This window comes from Gouania willdenowi, chromosome 3 (genome assembly GCF_900634775.1).
Source record: "Gouania willdenowi chromosome 3, fGouWil2.1, whole genome shotgun sequence".
NCBI lineage: Eukaryota > Metazoa > Chordata > Actinopteri > Blenniiformes > Gobiesocidae > Gouania > Gouania willdenowi.
The window spans coordinates 23,087,729-23,106,897 of NC_041046.1; the positions used below are offsets into that span (position 1 = coordinate 23,087,729).

Sequence of the window (19,169 nt, forward strand, 5' to 3'; positions counted from 1 at the left end):
TACATATATTTTGTTGCACGTAATATGTTTTTATCAAGTTGTTGGTAGTAGGCACATCTGCCTCTTCTCATTCTTCTCACACCTTCACTTTTCATTAGAATTATATCCATCCATCCAGCATCCATCCATCCATCCATCCATCCACCCACATTCTCACAAATAACTGCACACTATAGTTTTCAGCTTGATATTTTATGCTGAACTTCATTTAGGAAAACAAAAATGTTTGTAACACTTTTTTAAACTCTTTGAAAAGTGGAAAAGTTAGAATGATATGAAAAACATTAACAGCAATTATTCCAGGATCACAGATCTGCTGTTTTAAACCTTATGATTAACAAACCACAAATGACTCAAATATTCTAATACTAAATGATGTGAGAAACATGATCTATCTATAAAAGCAAAAAAGTCTGTGTGTGCGCGTGTGTGTGGAGAAAATTTCTCCCCGACGCGGTATGAGTTCGACCTGAAACTTAGTCAACGGGTTCGAAATACCCCGAGTGTGTGCATCTGTTAATTTGGTCATTTGGTCACAGCGCGTGTGTGAGAGAGAACCAACGGAGGAGATTAGAGTCTCAGGTAGAGAGTCTCACACACACACACACACACAACTCGATCAGGTGCGCTTCACTATCGCTCACCGTCTATGTGACCTGCGTGCAGGCGTGTACACGTGTACAGGTATGTAAGTGTGTGAGTGTATAACAGACCACTATTTAGTCCAGTTAGTAGTCACTACAGTCACTACCACTCTATGGACGGGTGTCTTGACACAGACTGTAACCGGACTAAATGGTGTCCGTTATACACTCACACTCACACACACACTTTAACACGTTAACACGTCTGCAGACGTTAACAAGTGTGCTTGCAGACGTGTGCATTGCGCACTTGTACCCATTCTATGTCTATGTAAAATGTAGATCAGACGTGCAGGCGCAGGGTTCGCGTTCGTTTACGCGTTCGATAGATTGCTGCGCATGAATTTAGAAGCGATCCACCCCCCATAGATGATTACTGCAGATTCACTCACGCCACACCTGCCACTACACCTAACTACTTAAAATAGATAAGTTTAGTGAATGTTAGGCAGGCAGGTACACGTGGATGTACTTAAGCTTCCACTATATGAATACATACTTACAACGGGGCACTGTACTAGTTTAAAACAATGTCAGGACATATACAAACAAAATAAAGTACTCAACTCCATCTCCTCTGCTTTCTAGTTTATTGTTATATATCACTGGCTTTATTCTTTCAATGCTCACTGAGTCATTGTACGCTGTATATTATATCCACGTCTGTTTGTGAGTAAATCCTCCCATTTTTCAGAAGGAATACCTTCGATTTATTTATCTATGAGGCCTCACTATGTCTTTATTTGTGTTATAAAAAATGTTAGTTATTGTCCCCGGCAGCAGCTCTAATGCTGGTCAAAAAAAAAGGTATAGGCTGGACAGGTCTTGACCCACACATTTACCCCCACACGTTTGTTTTTAATTATCAACCCTAGAAAAATGAAACAAGCCACCACAGATTTCCGATGTATTGCAAAATAATTATTTTTTGAATACTAAGCACATGATGTCAGTGTCCTCCGTTTGGCCTCACTTCGGCATAATTTTTTCGCAACTGTGAGATCCTGACGACTTTAATATCCAGCGGTACCTTATCATAGTCAGACCACAAGTATTCTGGTGACAGCACCTTGGTTGGTTTGTTGTACAGCAAGTACCTGCATGATACAGGACGACAAGCAATTTTGCGTTACCTATCTCCTCTCAGAGTAGGAGGAGGTTTGGTCCTCCTACAGAAAACTAAAAAATATATTGTGATTTTTCTCATGTGAAGGGCACTGGGCACTTACTTGTTAAGGTGACTCTCTTCCTGCCACACAGCTTCAATGTTGTTTTTCTTGTCTTCTTCAGATTGAAAATAGCAGTGTCTGTGAAAAAAAAAGAGATGTTCTAGAAGCTGTGACTGATGGTTTTACTACTACTACTACTACTACTACTACTACTACTACTACTACTACTACTACTACTACTACTACTACTACTACTACTACTACGTAACACTTTACTTTAAGTTTTATACATACGGCTGTAATGATCTGTTATTAGCTAAAATAAGGTGTCATGAAGGCTGTCATTAAGTGTCATTTGCTAAATGATGACACTTTTGGAGCTATGTTGGCATTTTCTGGATTAGATGGAGGAATTTAGATGAGGTTAAGTAGGGTTAAGGTTTAGGGTTAGGGGTTAGAATAACAAAGTGTTAGGGTAAAGAGCAACACTTCGCCTACATTGCCTAGTATGAACGTAGTGTGTGAGTGAGTGTTGGTGGTGGTCGGAGGGTCCGATGGCGCACTATGGCAGCCTCGCTTCTGTCAGTCTGCCCCAGGGCAGCTGTGGCTACAACAGTAGTTTGCCAACACTAAGTGTGGAGTGAAAGAATAATGCAATGTAAAGCGTCTTTGAGTGTCTATGATAAAGTGCTATATAAAGTTGATGCATTATTATTATTATTATTATTATTATTATTATTATTATTATTATTAATAATAATAATGACTGCCTTATTGACACCTTATTCATGCTAATGTCATCATAATGACATCGTAATGTCGGCCTTATGTATAAAACTTCAAGTAAAGTCTTACCTAATAATAATAATAATAATAATAATAATAATAATAATAATGTACAAGTGCTTTTCAGAAACTCAAAGAAAGAAAGAACAGCACAGTAGGGACAGACAATGCAACATTACGCACAAATCAAAAAGCTAATAACAATGAAGGTAACTACAGAACTAACTACAGAAAATACATAAAAAAAACCTATGTTAAAAGCTTGCTTAAAAAGGTGAGTTTTGATGAGTGACTGCCCTAGTGTGGAATCGGTCCCTCTGACCACCACCAACACTCACTCACACACCACATTCATTTTTGTAACCCACATCTTGAATAAAAGTAATTAAAAAATAATTTGACTTCATTTACTTGACAAGTTTGTACATGTCTTCCAGGTATCCACTCCAGACAGCAGCAGTGTAATAATAGTCTCCTTCTCCAGCAGGAATATAAGCCTTTGACTGAGGCCGGCGCTCATAAGGAAACCTATTTCTCTTTGTATTCTGTGCAAAACATAAAATAAAAAAGGAAGAATTCATTACAAGCCAAAACATTACAAATTCCTTTAAAAAAAAAAAAAAACATTTTCATAGAGACTATGTATATACACATTTGATTTTCAGTGATGTTTGAGGCAAAAGGATAATGTTATTTGGGACATTGAATAAATTGGAGGAAAACCTTGTAGTAGCCACGATGAAGCACAGCAGACAGCCGACTGAGAGACTCAGCTCCAAAACGATTGTAGAAGATGCTGTCGATGTCCATCATAAAAAGATAATCAGCCTCATAACGAATCTTAAAACACAAGAAGAAGTCAAAGTCAAATATGTCACAAGATAAGGTTACATCTTTTCAACACAGCTCTCTTTCTGTTGTACAGCCTCAGCTTTTGGAGCTTTTTCTTTTTTATTTGAGCTTGAACGTTTTCTTCTTTCCAATAACTTTATTGTTTTTGAACGATCGTTCTTTTATCTTTTTGTTTTTACTCAATTTCAGAAAAAAGAGAAGAGATTGAGACAGGTTGATGACTGCAACCTCAACCAAATTACATTTTGACTTTTTTTGAAAAAAAAAAAAAAAAAGACAACCTCTGCTCAATTTTTTTTGCCGATATGCACTGATTGTGCATGTGAATGTTTGCTCCCTTCAGGATCTGAAGGCTCTCCGATCCCGACCTCTGACCTGTCTCTACCTTCCTGGAGCTGTGACTGAGCTGATGCCCAATCGTACTAATAATTCAATCAGTTAGTTAACTAACCCTAACGCCCCCTTCTTTTTGAGTTTTTTTTTTTGTTTTCTTCTGTGCAGATACCCCAAGAGAGGGTGAAAGGTGTTTGGAGGCTGCCCTTCCTCTGACAACAACCGCGCATCTGCACGATATTCAGCCTGGTGACTTTGTGATTGTACACAATGCGAGACGAAAAGAGGTGGACCAACCGGAGGTGGATTGGTCTCTTTCAAGTCTAGCTAACAACCCACACGACAGTGAAGGTTGCAGAACGGGCGATGTGGATCCACGCATCACACTGCAAATGGTTGCTGATACCGGTTGATGCTGACACACAGAGGCAGAAAGAGTGTCTCTTTTGGCTACCCAGGAGCTGAGGGCATACGGCTAGGTGGAGGATGGACAACCTCTCACCTAGCAGAAATGATACGGTCGTGATCAAGGAAAAGACTGCATTCAAGATGGCTGTGAAAACACGTGGTCACGATAACATCTTCCCACGCTCTAAACAGTGGATAAATCCTACCGATGAGAAGTTGTCCTCAAACACCGGAACAATTGATATGCATGACTAATTTCACACAACTCCCCGATTATTCTATAATTTAGGAAGACAGCATATATTCATGGTGAAACTACAAAAAATAATCGAAGGTTATTCTATCGGGATATAATAATTTTGTTTTTTGAGTTGGTTATTACGGTTGACAAAAAAGGGAGGAAATGTTACGGCAATTATTATATTAATCATTATCTACTAATAAAATTGTGTGCGTGTGTGTGCGCGCGTGTGTGTGGAGCGAATATCTCCCCAACGCGGTGCCTGTTCGACCTGAAATTTTGTCAATGGCTTCCAAATACCACGAGTGTGTGCATCCATTATTTTGGAGTAATTTGGTGTTGCATATGTTCAAAATGTTAATTTTAAGATTACGGCACTCTCTTTAATGAGCGCTGTATTGAACAGGCGACTTCCGGTTCCGGGTTCATAACGTCACTGTGTCGCAGTTTGGGTTTAAAAAAGAAGGTCAATATTAAAAACGTTATTGTACTGCTAAAAGTTATTGAAGTTAATATTTCATGGTTATTTAAAATTATTCCTGTGATCCCAAACTTCCTTTAAATCGTGGGTCACAGACTCCACGAATCCCACTTCCTCCTCTGTGTCCATCGCGGCGCCATACTATCGTCAGCGTCTCAAACAAGGGAGCTCTCTGAATAGATAATTTGGCCACTGGTGAGTGTTTTGCAGACAAGTTTCCCATTGTTTAAACCATATAACTGTCCTTGTAATTGCTCACTAACGCGCTGTTACACTAGAGTCGGTATTAAACTCAACCCGTTCAATACTCCATCTGGAAAACTGCGGATTATCTGTGGTGTCGCGCATGGAAGCTAAGCTCTGACCACTCGGTTCGAAGGTAAACAATGTTTTTTGTTTTAAAAAAAAAAAAGACAGCTGAATTGTAGAAAATACTTTAATTCACTTATTCACTCATGTAGTTTGGAGCTTTAAATTTGTTTTGCGCAGTTTTGTTACTTTTCTGATTGGCGCTACAGTGGCTATGGAGTTTGGTCATCAGCGGTACTTAAGCTCCCATGATATGAATACTGTACATACTGCACTGTACTAGTATCATTAAATGGGTGTTCATGTGTACAATTTTTCATGTGTTTATGCACAATGACTGCATTATTTATTGTACTTGTCAAGAGATCATACAGAAAACATCTATCTCAGGAACACAACTAGGACAAGGACACATGGCCATTGTTTCTCTTCTGATAAAGAAACTTTTGGAGTCGGGATGAGTCAGCTGTATCAAACTGGCTGGAACCAGTTCACAGAAACTTTGGGCGAGTTAGAGAAAAAAACTACATATCTGTGTTTGCTATCCTTAAAATTGAAGAACAAACAGAGCCTTTCACATCACTGGTATACCCGCTTTTTTGACGTTTCGTTCCGACTTTGTCTCTGTATTTTTTAATTGCATCTTCCTTTTATATTTTATAAAGTATTTTTCTATAACGCCGTCTCAGCATGGAGTTCATCACACAGGGCAAACATTATGGGTTTGACCAGAGGATTTCTGAAAACATGCCAGGACAGCATCTAAATGTCAATGAAAGCTTCAAACCAAACTTAAAAAGTTGGTTTAGTAATTAACTCAAAGCTGAATTTCAACAAGCACCTCAAGGCTATTACTGTCTAGTCTTCCTACTACCACCTAAAAAACTTTGCTACAATCAAATGTTTTATATCTAATCCAGATGGAGAAATGCTTGTTAATTTTCAGCAGACTGGATTAGTGTAATGAGTGTTTGCAGATCTAAACAAGAAATCAGATAGGAGCTGGTCCAGAATGCTGCTACTGCTAGAGTGAAAAGAACATGTTCCACATTAACCCAATTATCAAATTAAATCAAGTCAATGAATATACTTCAAGATCCTCCTCCTAGTTTAAAAAGACCTAAATGGCCTTGGACCAAAACACATTTTTGACATGTTAGTTCCATACAAGGCATCAAGAACTCTCAGGTGATCCAGGACAGGTTTACTGTGTTCCTAGAATCAGGAACAAACACAGCAAAACAGCGTTTAGTTATTGTTCTCCAAACTTTTGGAACAAACAGACCTCATGACAATTTAATTGTCAACTCCCTTAAATCAGATCTGAAATGTTTAAAGCAGAATTTTACTCATTCCTCATTGTTGTTTAACAATTGGTTCTTTCTTTGAAATGCCTTCATATGGTAGAGCTAAATGTACTGCTGATTTTATGTTCTCTGATAAACTTGTTTCACCTTGAATCATGTAAAAAACACTGAGTTACCTTGTGTATGAAATGTGCTATACAAATGAATTTGCCTTGCCATGACTTTGTTTATGTTTTCCCAGTTTCTTCAAATAACAGTATTTTACTTAACTGTGTCTGTTTTTTTTTCTTTCTTTCGTTATTGTTTCTTCTTTTCATTTTTAAAATTCTGGAGCCTCTGTAAGAAAGGAATTTCCCCCCTGGCTTTGGGATAAATAAAGTACTTCTGCTTCTGATTCCACGTGATGAAAGGTTTGGCTGACTATTAAAGAGTGCTCTGCAACAGCATTTGGTGTCCTCGTGGATGGATGGATGAATGGATAGATGGAATGTGCATCCTTCAACACCCACCTGTTTGTCAATAGTGATGGTGGCCCATTTCATTCTACTAAGAACCACATCCTGCCAACGGTTGGCACTGGGAACAGGGACCACTGTAATATTGCGACCTTTACCCAAAGCAACCTGTGAACAGGTGTGAAAGTCATCAAATTATATTCATAAAAAACAGATTATTCAAATTTCCCAACAGAAATATTCCAGCTAAAATCAAGCTAAGTAAATTTGTGAGTCTGTGATTTTTGTTCTCTGTACATTTGCTCGAAAAACCCAGCAGGATAAAGCAGGAATAAAAGATGATTAAATGGCTGATAAATTAGTAGGAAGATCAGTTGTAGGGAAATAATCTTAATAAGATAAATAATATACATTTAGTTGAATTAGTATGACTTACTTGGGGAACACCTTTTGCATTGTCTGTGAATACATAATAAGTGACCCTGAAGTCAACAAGGAAGTGGTTTTCAGCTGACTCCAGGAAGCCCTTTATGAAACGTGTGTATCTATTTGGATTCAGAAGAAAATATGTCAGTGAACGTCACACAGGACATACAGATACAAGATCTTTTGTTGAATACAGCTTTGCTCTCCAGCACAAAGAGGTAAAATAGCAAAAGTTCCAGAAAAAGAGCTACTGTGGGTACTCTCCTAAATGTACAGTATTAAACACCTACTTTCCAACAGCAAAAACCACCACGGCCACTCTGGGGTCCATTTTCTTGTAGATGTCATCTATAACTATTGGATCAAAGGTTCCCTCCCACACCAGAGGAGCGTTCCAGTTTGTCACTGTGGCCACGTCAGTGCGCCTGGTGGAAAAATACAAATTCGGATTTACTACGGCCGGACTCTCCGTCTCCGCACCGAATAGCTACCACGTTCCTGAAAATTTAGTCAAATGACTCGGTTCCACAGAGTAAAACAAATCCAATTGTGCGACGTAAAATCGTAATCTACGTTGAATTGCCTTTGAAACGATATATCACACAACTATTTTCCGATAAATTTAGAAATTACCGGAAAAGGGGGTGGGCCCTTGGGCCCCCTTCCCCCCTCCCTTTCAAAAAGGTCCCAGAGAGACTCTTCACATCTGCTCATAGAATATCCATGTCAAATTACAGCCTGATTCAATGAGCATTAACGGAGGAGTAGTCGTTTGAAAAATCTGCACCCGTGACACGTACTGGGTAATGGGCCCTATTTAAATATTGGTATGTGCCAATGAACCACCAACCGTCGTAAATAGAAATCAAAATGAGAAATCGAGTTTTCTTTCTTTCGGGGCCCCAAAACAAAAATCGGGCTTTGAGCGTCGATGCGTACGCATCCATAGGTTATACCTACTAAATTTCAGCCCGATCCGTTCACGAATAACAGAAGAGTAGCGATTTTAACTAGTGTACACAAGAACAAGAACAAGAAGAACAAAGTGAGTGGCGTTTTGAGTCCGGTAACCCGGCCTAACAACAGCAATTCATATGATGTTCAAAGCGTTCAAGCATTGTTGCCACACAAAACCTTAATTTTGGCAGCTATGGCTATAACACTAATATAATTTATTGAACATATGTATAGAAATATTTTCGCTAACAATACCAGCACAGTTAGATAACATTAGCATAAGCTTTTTTGCTGATATCTGCCAATATTGTCCAACACTTAATTTCTGATATAAACCGATACTGATATACACATAATCCCACAACAGCGCTGACAAAACAGACACGCTCAGTTTTTGGTATCTTACCCTCTCTGTGTACTTGGCTGGTCATATATCAGGCTGCAACAAAGAAGAATAATGGCAGGATTAGTTAGTAATAAAAAAGGTGAATCAGACCAGAAATTGCTGCATTACTGCATATGATGTAAAAATCACCACCTGGTCAACCTTTGACCAAAAGACAAAATTTGCTGTCAAAATTCAAACTGCTAGAGAATATGTCCTGGCAAATACGCACTTGATACATGATTGTACCATGGCGGCCTTGACTGATTTTTTATTTCACAATTCTTTTTAGTGGAAAACAAGTTCTCAATTGGGTACTTTTACTTACATACCTTACACCAGTCAAAGGAAACTGATGGCCCGGGGGCCAAATGCGACCCTCGGTCATATTTTATGCGGCCCACCAAGGAAACGTACAAAATGAGAGAAAAATACAGAGCAAACACTCCAAAAACACGCAAAACTACTCCAGAAATGAACAAAACGACAACAGTAATACACAAAACTACTCAGAAAATATACACAATTACAGAAAATATACACAATTACAGAAAATGACAACAAAAGTACACAAAAAGACAAAAAAAAACATGAAAAATGACTCAGCAAACCCAATGTACTATCAATCAATCAATCAATCTTTATTTGTATAGCGCCAAATCATAACCAATGGTATCTCAAGGCACTTTACAGTAGAGCAGTCTTAAGGACGGGCTCTTCATTTTATGGATACACACATATGCATATATACGTATATACACATACATATGTATCCCACACCCAACATGAATTCATCATGGCGGCAAGGAAAACCTTCTGTTAAGCAGCAGGAACCTTGTGTGGATCCCATTCCTATGATGAACAGCCATCCACGTTATGCTGTGTTGGGTGTGTGCAGAGAAAAGGGTGGAGACAGAGCCGCTGAGTCTCTGTAACTCCACACTGAGGATCCCACGGACCTGCAAGACAAAAGCCAGAAGGAGTACAGGAGCAAACACACAAGGGAGTAAGCAGACATAGAGGGAGTGTTTGAAAGAGGAATGGGACCCTCTCCGTCCCTCTACTAACAAAGCAAAACGACGCCAGAAATACACAAATTTATCCAAAAAACTCAAAATGACAGCACAAATACACAATATGGCTACAAAGAACATATTTTACAGGAAAACTACACAGAAGGACACCAGAAATGCACAAAATGCTTCATAATGAGCAAGACAACAAAAAACATACACAGAATGACAGAAAAAAAAATACAAAATGACCATAAAAACACATTTTTCTTTCCTGTGTTAACCCTCAGATTGGTCATTATTCAAACAAACACATTTTTGTGGACCCACTGTGTTAAAAGTTGTCTACCTCTGCCTTACACTAAAAAGACAATTTTATGTAGTAGAACCCTAACATCTATTATTATATAAAGTAAAGACAATAAATAAACAAAGCTATTTTTTTTGCTATAAGTTATGAGGACTCGTACTTGCTTGACATCATTAGGTCTCCAATTGTCCATCTGCTATTGTTCGGACAGTGCTTTACTTCCATGTCTTTCTCTTTAAATGTCTTACAAACACTGAAAAAGAAAACAGACAAAATTACAAAACTGCAACAATTTATTTATATTTATTGTGATATAGCTAAACACTGTTAGAGAAGCGTTACAAAGGAGGGTGTGATTTACAAAGCTAGGTTTGGCTGCAGGGGCCAAACTTACCTAAATGATATGATGGTATTTCCAGAGTAGATATAGATGGCCCTAAGACACAGATTGTTGAGTGTCAGACAAAAAGTCAATCTCGTGAGAATCTTTGTTGTGCATATAGTAACATAGTGGTACATTGTAGCAATCTGCACTAACCTTCACCCATTGAAATACATAAACTAAAGCCACCCCCCCCAAAAAAAAAAAAAAATAAATTATCTAGCTATCTATAACAGCAGTTGATTGAAAATGTGGTGTGGTTAGATAAAATCCATGTATTACATCTCACTTTTCTCAATCAAAGAAGTTGCGATAGACTCAAAGAAATCACTGTCAACAATATCTTCTTAGTCCAGAAATTGAATACAAAAAAATTAAGTGCAATTAATCCAACCTTCTTTCAGAAGTATAACAAATGTCAATGACTTGCAAATATATGCTCCAGTAAAAACAAATGCACAGGTTCTGTAAAGCTGATTATTGATTAACGTGTGACGTATTCTTACAGCTGCAGTCAATGTTTGAGGTTGATAAGAGCACTGACATGAATCCCATTTCTTTCTCTGAAATGTACAATACATGTGTGTTCATGGTGTCAATTAACCAGGGAGGTGAATTTAGAATTTTACCCTCACTTATTCTCTCAGGATTTTCTCGAGGTGCTCCCGTCCTCCAAAGCCAAGTATTCATAGAATAAAATGGTTACCCATTGATCAACAGATGTGTTTTTCTCACGTACAGTATTTTCATGCAGTTGGCAAACAGATTTGGGCCCAGGTTGTGTCCTTGGGATTTCTCCATGTAAAATGTGTTTGCTCACCTCTAAAGTCAACCATTCAAGATTCAAAGTTCCAAAAGTCCCTGGCCAAAGAGTATGGTTGTAACTAGCTTAGATATAGATCTTAAAATCTTCCTAGGTTTACAGTAGCAGAGTTATAGATGTGAAAACAGTCTTTTCAGTAAATATATTCATCATTACAGGTGAGGTTATTATTTGTAAATGGAGATGATGAGTGAAGAAAGACACCAGATGGAAAAGGCAGGTTTTGTAAAACAAAAAAACACAAAAATGACAAAGAGGATGATATTATGTGTATACCTATGATGTATTTTCTAGATAATTAGGGAAGTTGGAAGTAATTGGAAACTAGAATTTTAAAAACTTCAAAACACTAGATTTAATATATTTGTAAAACTTTTTCCCTTCTTTAAAAGCACTCCATGAAATTAATAGCTTCTGTAAAACCAAAAACAGGAACTAATATTGTTACTTAACACAATACAATGCTCTTATATTGTTGTCTAATCAAGTGGAAGCAGATGTTCAGTTTGGCTGTTTCTGTATTGTCAGTATATTTCCGGTTCATTTAATAGGGACATTTAATTCAATCAATAATAGCACAGTTTTAGAACGTGTTAACAATGATAATATGTAACAAATTCCTCTGTCAGATAGATAGAGAGATAGATAGATAGATAGATAGATAGATAGATAGATAGATAGATAGATAGATAGATAAACAGACAGACAGACAGACAGATTAATTAATTAATTAATTAATTATCTCCAAGACAAATTCACCTGAATTCACCACAAAGGTCTGTTGGGTATAGAAAACTTTAGGTTATTGAGAGAAACCCAGGTTCTATGAGTAATATGAGTGAGATGTCTCACTATGGGATACACACTCCATCTGCAGCTCTCAGAAGCAATCCTGATTGGCTGGTGAAACGTGTCCGTCTACCAGGAACACTCCCACCTCCTGTAAGAGGAGGAGGTGGATGACATATATCATTCAAAATAAGCACCTTTTCTCACTCGCCCAAGCAAGAAGGGTCGACATCTCACTCAAATTACTCATCTTAAGCAATTCCCCCCTGGGATTTATAAAGGAATTCTGATTCTGATTATGTAAATCACCTAAAGTTCTATTTCATAATATTTTGTGAAATGTCTCACTATGGGATGTGGTTGCTCCCGTATTGCAGACATACTTATCGAGCGTATACCAACACGTAGGGCAGAAGTCTGTACACAACAGTACAGCAAAACCGCTCGTCAATGCTCATTGTGCCATGCTTGTTGTCATGTCCATGTAAGTACGTACCGTACCGAACACAGCACGTGAGGCCACTGCTCACCTTGTGAGGCAGAAAAGGCCAACAGGTCAATAGGAAAACATGAGCCCACCACCTTTGGGACAAAGGCTGGGGTGGAGCATGGATGTCACTAACTTGCTTAGCTGACGCTAGAGCCAGTAACAAAACAGTCTTTAGAGAGGCCAACTTCAGGCCCGTCTCCTCCAGTGGTTTGGAAGGAGGATGTTTAAGTCCTTCCAGGACCACAGCCAGATCCCACGGTGGTACTAGTGGTCTGGACACAGGGAGGAGCCTGCGCGATCCTTTCATGAACTGGCAGATCAGTGGGCACTGACTCGCCGTTTTTTTCCCAAAGCCTACATGACAGGTGGCGTTTGCAACCAAATACACTTTCAGAGCGGAAAAGGCTTTGCACTTGTCAATCAGGTCCTGCAGGAATGACAAAATCACTCCCACCAGAAAAGGGATATGTCTCCTCTGGAAACACCATCCCCCAAATACCCTCCACTTGCAATCAGAAAGAGAACTAGTGGAGGGGGCTCAAGCACTCTGTATGGTGGAAATCACACACTGTGAGAGTCCCAAGGTTGACAGATTGAGCCACTCAGGGGACAAGCACACAGCACCAGGCGCTCTGGGTGCGGGTGGGAAATTGAACCTCTCCCCTGTGACAGCAGGTCTCTGAGCTGCCAGGGACGAGTGCAGGGCAACTGGTAAATGTGTTCAATGTGGAGCCACTAGGATCCGTGCATGGCTGTGATCCCTCACCCTAGACAAAGTGGGGGTGTCAGGGCCAACGGGAAGTAAAGAAGCACGCGTGGCCAACCGTGTGCTAGGGCGTCTACGCCGAGGGGAGCATCTGTGCTGCGCACGGAGTAAAACATTGTCCACTGCACGGTTTTCTCCCACGGCAAACAGGTCCAAATCGGCCTGTCCGTAACAAGCCCACAACTGTCCCATCACCTCCGGGTGTAACATCCACTCCCCGCAAATCGGCGCACCCCTGGACAACAGGTCTGAGCTCCACAGGATGAGTTTGCATGCCATCATATGCAACCGACGGGAGCGCAACCCGCCCCGGTGGTGTTGTTCATCCTCACCAGGACATGATGCCCTATGAGCTCTTCAGCTAGAGGAACAACGCTGAGGGCTCCAAATAATTTATGTGATAGTGCTGGAGGTCCGCATTCCAGTGGCCCCTCACAGACAAGCCCTCGTGAACTCCACCCCAGCCCGTCAGGCCGGCATCCATGGAGACCATCTTCCTGGATGAGACAATGCCCATGGGTACCCTGTGCAAGGCCCGCCAGTGGCTCAGAGCCACGCCGCGCTCTGGCGCATTGTGTTCAGCCCGCATGAGGTCATCCACAGTTGTAATATTTCCCTGTTGAGGTGACCAAGGCAGATTACAGGGATGGCAGATGCCATCAACTCGAGCATCAGAGGACATAATCTGAATTGAACAGATTTTTCCGGTAAGACATGCCTGGAAAGCTTTCACCTGTTTCACCAAGAAGCGCGCTGTGAAAGACACCGAGTGCAGGGATAGCCCCAGGAGGATAATATCCTATGCTGGGGACAACATGCTCCATTCCACGTTTATCATGAAACCCACTGTCAGACAGGTGACGTAATAAAATATGCCTGTGCTCCGGCCACCGCCTTCGACTGTGCTATGCAGCCAGCCATCCAGGCACACAGCCAAGCGGATGTCCTGCTGACCCAGCGGGGCAGGCACCGCCTACCTGGACTGCACAGACACCCTTGGGCTTAAGAAAAGCTGAAAAAGAGCTTGCGGTACCCAAAACGTATCCCCTGGAAAGCACATACTTTCTGTGGGGAGGATACACTAGGATGAGGAAATATGCATCATCAGATTGACAGACGTGAAAAACGCTCTGTCGCACTCGGCACAGCAGGAAGGCATGCTCAAGGATCCCAAACCTGTATTTCCTGAGATACCTGTGCGCGTACATCCAGGATAGGGCAAATACTGCTCCCCCCCTTTTGTTTGGGGACCAGAATCACCTGGAGTAAAACGTTAGGTTATTGACATAACCCCAGTTCTATGAGTAATATGAGTGAGATTCTCACACATATTATGGAATAGAACTCGCACTAAACCTGTGCGGGAGAAATGACAAAATTTCCCCTTTGTTTAACAGTAAGAGGATTTCCTCCTGTAGAATGCAAGCTTATTCTCCCACAGCCTGCGAGTGTATTATACCGGCAAATGAGGAGGGGCAGCGGCAACTATAGCCTGCATCTTCTCAAGCCTGTTTGAAAAACTCAGGACGGGGCTACAATCACGGCCCATCTCTTGCCTCCATGGGAGAGAGTGGAGCGCTGCTGCAGCCCATCCACTTGAGAAAGGCTGCGGTGGTGTCCTCTCTTGGTGGAACAGTGTTATCACCCCCGGGGCGAGAATAGTTTGTTCAACCGGGTAGTGCCAGCGTGATGACAGGGGCTTTATTATCTCTAATAAAACATTTGTGAACTTGAAAAGAAGGGGGGTAGCACGTCGCAGCCGAACCCTCCGTCTTGACATGTCCTGGCTGACCCCGGATTGTGCCGTGGCAGCGGGATGATGAGGGTGTGGGGGACCCCCAGGTGCACGCTCAAAAGCAAAACAGGTGGAGCTGGAGAACAGGGAACTCCCGGCTGCTTCCTGGACAAACCAAACCGACCGTACTGAGAAGGCGGGGCGGGACAGATAGAGAGAAAATACCCAGAGATCGTTCCTTTGTGTATCAAAGAGAGGATCATCTCCTGTAGAACACGGGCCAATTCTCCCTGAGTCTGTGAGTGTATTATACCGGCAATACGAGGAGGGACAGCTGCAAGCTGCAGCCTGCATCCTCTCAATATAGTCCTTAACACCGACCCAGGGCGGGGCTGCGAGCGCGGTCCATCTCTCGCCTTTTCTGAGGGGAAAAGTGGGTAAACGCCATGATTCGTCCACCATCGAGGGCAGCGTTGGGCTTGAGCCGACAGCTGAGAGCTGGCATCTGGGAGCTTGGGACCCTGGTGTGGTGTCAAGTGAAGCTGGGCCGTCCACTGGTGTGTGAGCGCCCGCAAGGTGGGTTAACGCGCGCCAGATCGTCAAGGACGTCGGGGGCAGCGTTGGAAGCCAGGCCGTCAGCTGGTGTGCTAATGCCCAGGGGTTTGAGACCGTGGTGGGACGTCGAACCGAAGACGGCCCCGACCAAGCGGAGGCCAGGTAAGCGCTGGATGTTTTTGACCTGGTGTGGTCCACAAAAAAGCAAGTGTATCCAAAATCCTATCAGTGTCTGTCAGCAGAGGCTAAAAAAGAACTGCCAGTGAACAGTTGAGCTGGTAGGAAAGACGCGAGATATGCTTAAGAGTGAGAACAGGTGTCTGAATGAAGTGTGTCGGCCACCTCCTCCTCTTGTAGGAGGAAGGAGTGTCCCTGGCGGACGGACCCGTTTCACCATCCAGTCAGGATTGGCAGATTGAGAAAAATGCTTCTGAGGACTGCAGATGCAGTGTGCATCCCATAGTGATACATCTCACGAAATCTTATGAAATAGAACCTCACTGATACTGTATGTTGATAAATGGTAAATTTTTCAGGTTTTATTTACTGAAGGTTTCAATGATGAGGTTGAAGCATGTTTGAATGTGCATGCATATCATGAAAGTCATTTTATAAAAGGAAACGTTAACAACTTACCACAAAAAGACGAGAAGAAAAGCAGAGCTCATCAAAAGATGGGTCTTGGAAATAAAAGACAACATATCCAGCCTTGAATTGGATGTTCGGTAAACCTAAATAAAAATAGAACGACACATTTAAGCCAATATTTGATTTTTAGCCTTTAAATAACATATGATTTATGGTTCTTAAGCCCCACCCCATATGGCGTCATGTCTGAATGATGTGATTTGTAAAAAATAGTGTTGTGCTGTGTCAACTGTAATCTTTATGCACAGGCTCTGCCACTGCATTTGTGGTTCCTTAACCTCTTTCACACACTGTGGACAGTGGGAGCTATTTTCCCATGTGTGTGAATCTGAAAAGCCTTGCAGTAGCGCTGCGAGCTATTATTTCCTTCCAGTTAAAGCCTATAGGGTTCTACGTCAAGTCGACGCAGTAGCCACACGTAGCCCTCTACATCGATGCAGACCCCCACGCCATAACCTGACATGCACCTTCCAAAAATCCTGATTGCACGACACATTTAACCCGACAAGGTATATGACCGACCACTTGTCCACATTCTGTTTGGTTTTTGTTCACCTGTGAACCGGCAGGTGTCTGGAAAAGGAAGACTGTGTCTGTGAACTGAACAGTTCCATTTGGGAAGAAGAGTCTGATGTCTGAACAGGAAGGCAGGAAGGATTTGGTAACCTAATAACCTGGACACACCCTTCCTGTCCAGCTCTGGCACATGTAGGTGATTGTCTAAGTGATACTTCCCTGGCTCGCAGTTGTGTGTGTCTCTGATTACCTCTGTCTGACCCAAATTGGTTTACGTGATCTGCCAGGGTCTTACAGTGTTTAAACAGAAGTGTCTATTGTTGATATGTAAGTTAACCCAGATGCACACAGTCTGTGATGTGTCCGGTAGAGGCTGCTGCCTGTCACTGAGTGTTTAAAGGGCTTCTGTCTGTATCGGTTTGAGCAACTGTTTACACGCCCTGTGCTACAAGTTTAACCAACACTGACACCAGAGTAAGACCAGCGAGATAAATCATACTATAATATTTCTAAATACAAACAACTCCACAGAAAAATAAAAAAGCATACATAATGTAAATGCAGTGTTTGAGCTGATCAACTAGCACACACACATACACAAACACAACATTTTTTTTCAACAAAGGCATTGAAATGATTTTGCTTGGTATAAATAAAATACCTTTTGGTAAAACAGTTAAAAAGTTTTGATGCGTAAGTTTGACTTCAATTGAAAAGGAATTTTACCTTTACTTTTTTAGTAGATTTCACAGAATTAGACAGCTGTGAGCTGGGATGAGGCTGGACTCTCTGGTGAAGGCTGCTGCGAGCTGGACACTGGACAAACTATTGGACATTATAGACAATGCCATCAACAACCAGCGATAGACTGCATTTTCCCAGTGGCACGACTGACTGACTGAAAATATCTAGTTTGTCACTCATGACAATATTAACATACTTACCCTCCTTGATCAGAGGGAGGAGTGGCTACAGGGGGAGGTAAGAATGATGGGATGATATGTCATCCAAAAGTTGTCCGCATAAATCCTCTGATAGGGATTTACATACAAACAAATGTAATGTAGGAATTGGCTGCACACAACTTTGTTTTTGAATCCATCCTAAATAATACCTCTGTAGAAAAACAGTCATGTGACTTGAAATTCTGAAAAATTTTGGGTATTAAAAGTGTTTTAACTTCGTGATTTCTTGTGTTTCTTTGCCAGACAAGACAGAGATTTTGCCACTGTTTTGATCATAACTTTCAATCTGTGAAAACACCAGAAACGTTACTTTGGCGGGGTCACACTGGCATCAGAAGTGGCTGAGAACTTGTGGATGACATAGTTGAAAAAAAAAAAAAAAAAAGAAGAAGAAGAAATGTGTGTTTAAGCAAATTTAGGATTAACAAAGTGAGCTTCAACAGCTATAGGCTTTAATTTAAAAAACGTGGATTAAGTCCAGGCTGTACAAAAACCGTTTGTGAATGTATCTCAACATTTTTATTTTGTTGAGATGATGACCGGCTAGAAAAGGTGAGCCTCAATTGATTTTGTCAGAACAAAAGTATTTTTTGTACATATAAGGCTTTCTGATAATACTTTAAAAGGAGATGTTGACAAAAAAAAAAAAAAAAAAAAAAAAAAAAGGATATGTTGACAAAAACTAAAGCCAAAAATGATGCAGCACAATTCAATGAAGGGTAGAGAGAGTCAGACGCTGGAGGAGAAAAAAAAACTCAAGTTCATTTAAAGGGACTGAAGGATGTGTTTTTAAGAATTGTTAGGTCAGCATCAAATCTGCTCCTTTATTTTGAGGTTCGCACATTGTGTCAAAAATAATTCTGTTTAATGCAGGTGTGTTAGATGCAAGACCAATTTGATTAGATACAAGTGTGAGAATAGTTGAATAATGTATTGTCCGTTAAAACACATTTAGGACAATACTTACTTTGTCATTTGCTACTTGCGCTTAGATTTCCATCCTGCAACTTGGCATTTTTAAAGATCCGCTAAGCTATTACTGTAGTACATTACAGTAAAGATGGTGTTTAAAAAGAAAAAAATACTACTGAGTCAAAGCATTTACAATAAAAACAGTTGTACTCAGGCAATAAATTGCACTCTTTATATTTCCATGTCAAATTTTAACTTCTATTATCATGTAAGAATTAAAAAAATAAAATAAAAAAAATGTTCATAATAGCAAGCAAATGTGTACTGTATTGTTATAAATGTGTATTTGTTGGGCTTTGTTTTTATTTGACTATGAATCATCTTTAAAATGTGTTAAAATCTTTTCTTTTCTTCTTTTTCTTTTAAATGTTGCAATTCCAGAGCATCATTAATTCAATTCAATTCAACTTCATTTATATAGTGCCAATAACAACAAAATTGATCTCAAAGCG

General features: G+C 40.6%; 1 protein-coding gene across 1 annotated transcript; it reads right to left on the minus strand.

Moving 5' to 3' along the window:
* Positions 1-827: 827 nt before the first annotated feature.
* On the minus strand, positions 828-17,658 carry LOC114461183 (globoside alpha-1,3-N-acetylgalactosaminyltransferase 1-like). The gene is made up of 12 exons (XM_028443077.1): positions 17,507-17,658; positions 16,253-16,347; positions 10,471-10,512; positions 10,237-10,329; positions 8,775-8,807; positions 7,702-7,836; positions 7,422-7,530; positions 7,040-7,153; positions 3,323-3,439; positions 3,011-3,144; positions 1,874-1,951; positions 828-1,741 (listed from the first exon to the last, which is right to left on the minus strand). The coding sequence occupies exons 2-12, from the start codon at positions 16,315-16,317 to the stop codon at positions 1,594-1,596; spliced, it is 1,068 nt and encodes a 355-aa protein (XP_028298878.1). The 5' UTR covers positions 16,318-16,347; positions 17,507-17,658; the 3' UTR covers positions 828-1,593.
* Between the last annotated feature and the right edge of the window lie 1,511 nt (positions 17,659-19,169).

Bases quoted from the DNA above. Each gene is read 5' to 3' on its own strand.
- LOC114461183 (XM_028443077.1), bottom strand. From the start codon at position 16,317: ATGTTGTCTTTTATTTCCAAGACCCATCTTTTGATGAGCTCTGCTTTT. The intron at 7,154-7,421 runs GTAAGTCATACT...ACCTGTTCACAG, and splicing joins ATGCAAAAGGTGTTCCCCAA to GTTGCTTTGGGTAAAGGTCG. The intron at 3,145-3,322 runs GTTTTCCTCCAA...TGTTTTGCACAG, and splicing joins TTCATCGTGGCTACTACAAG to AATACAAAGAGAAATAGGTT.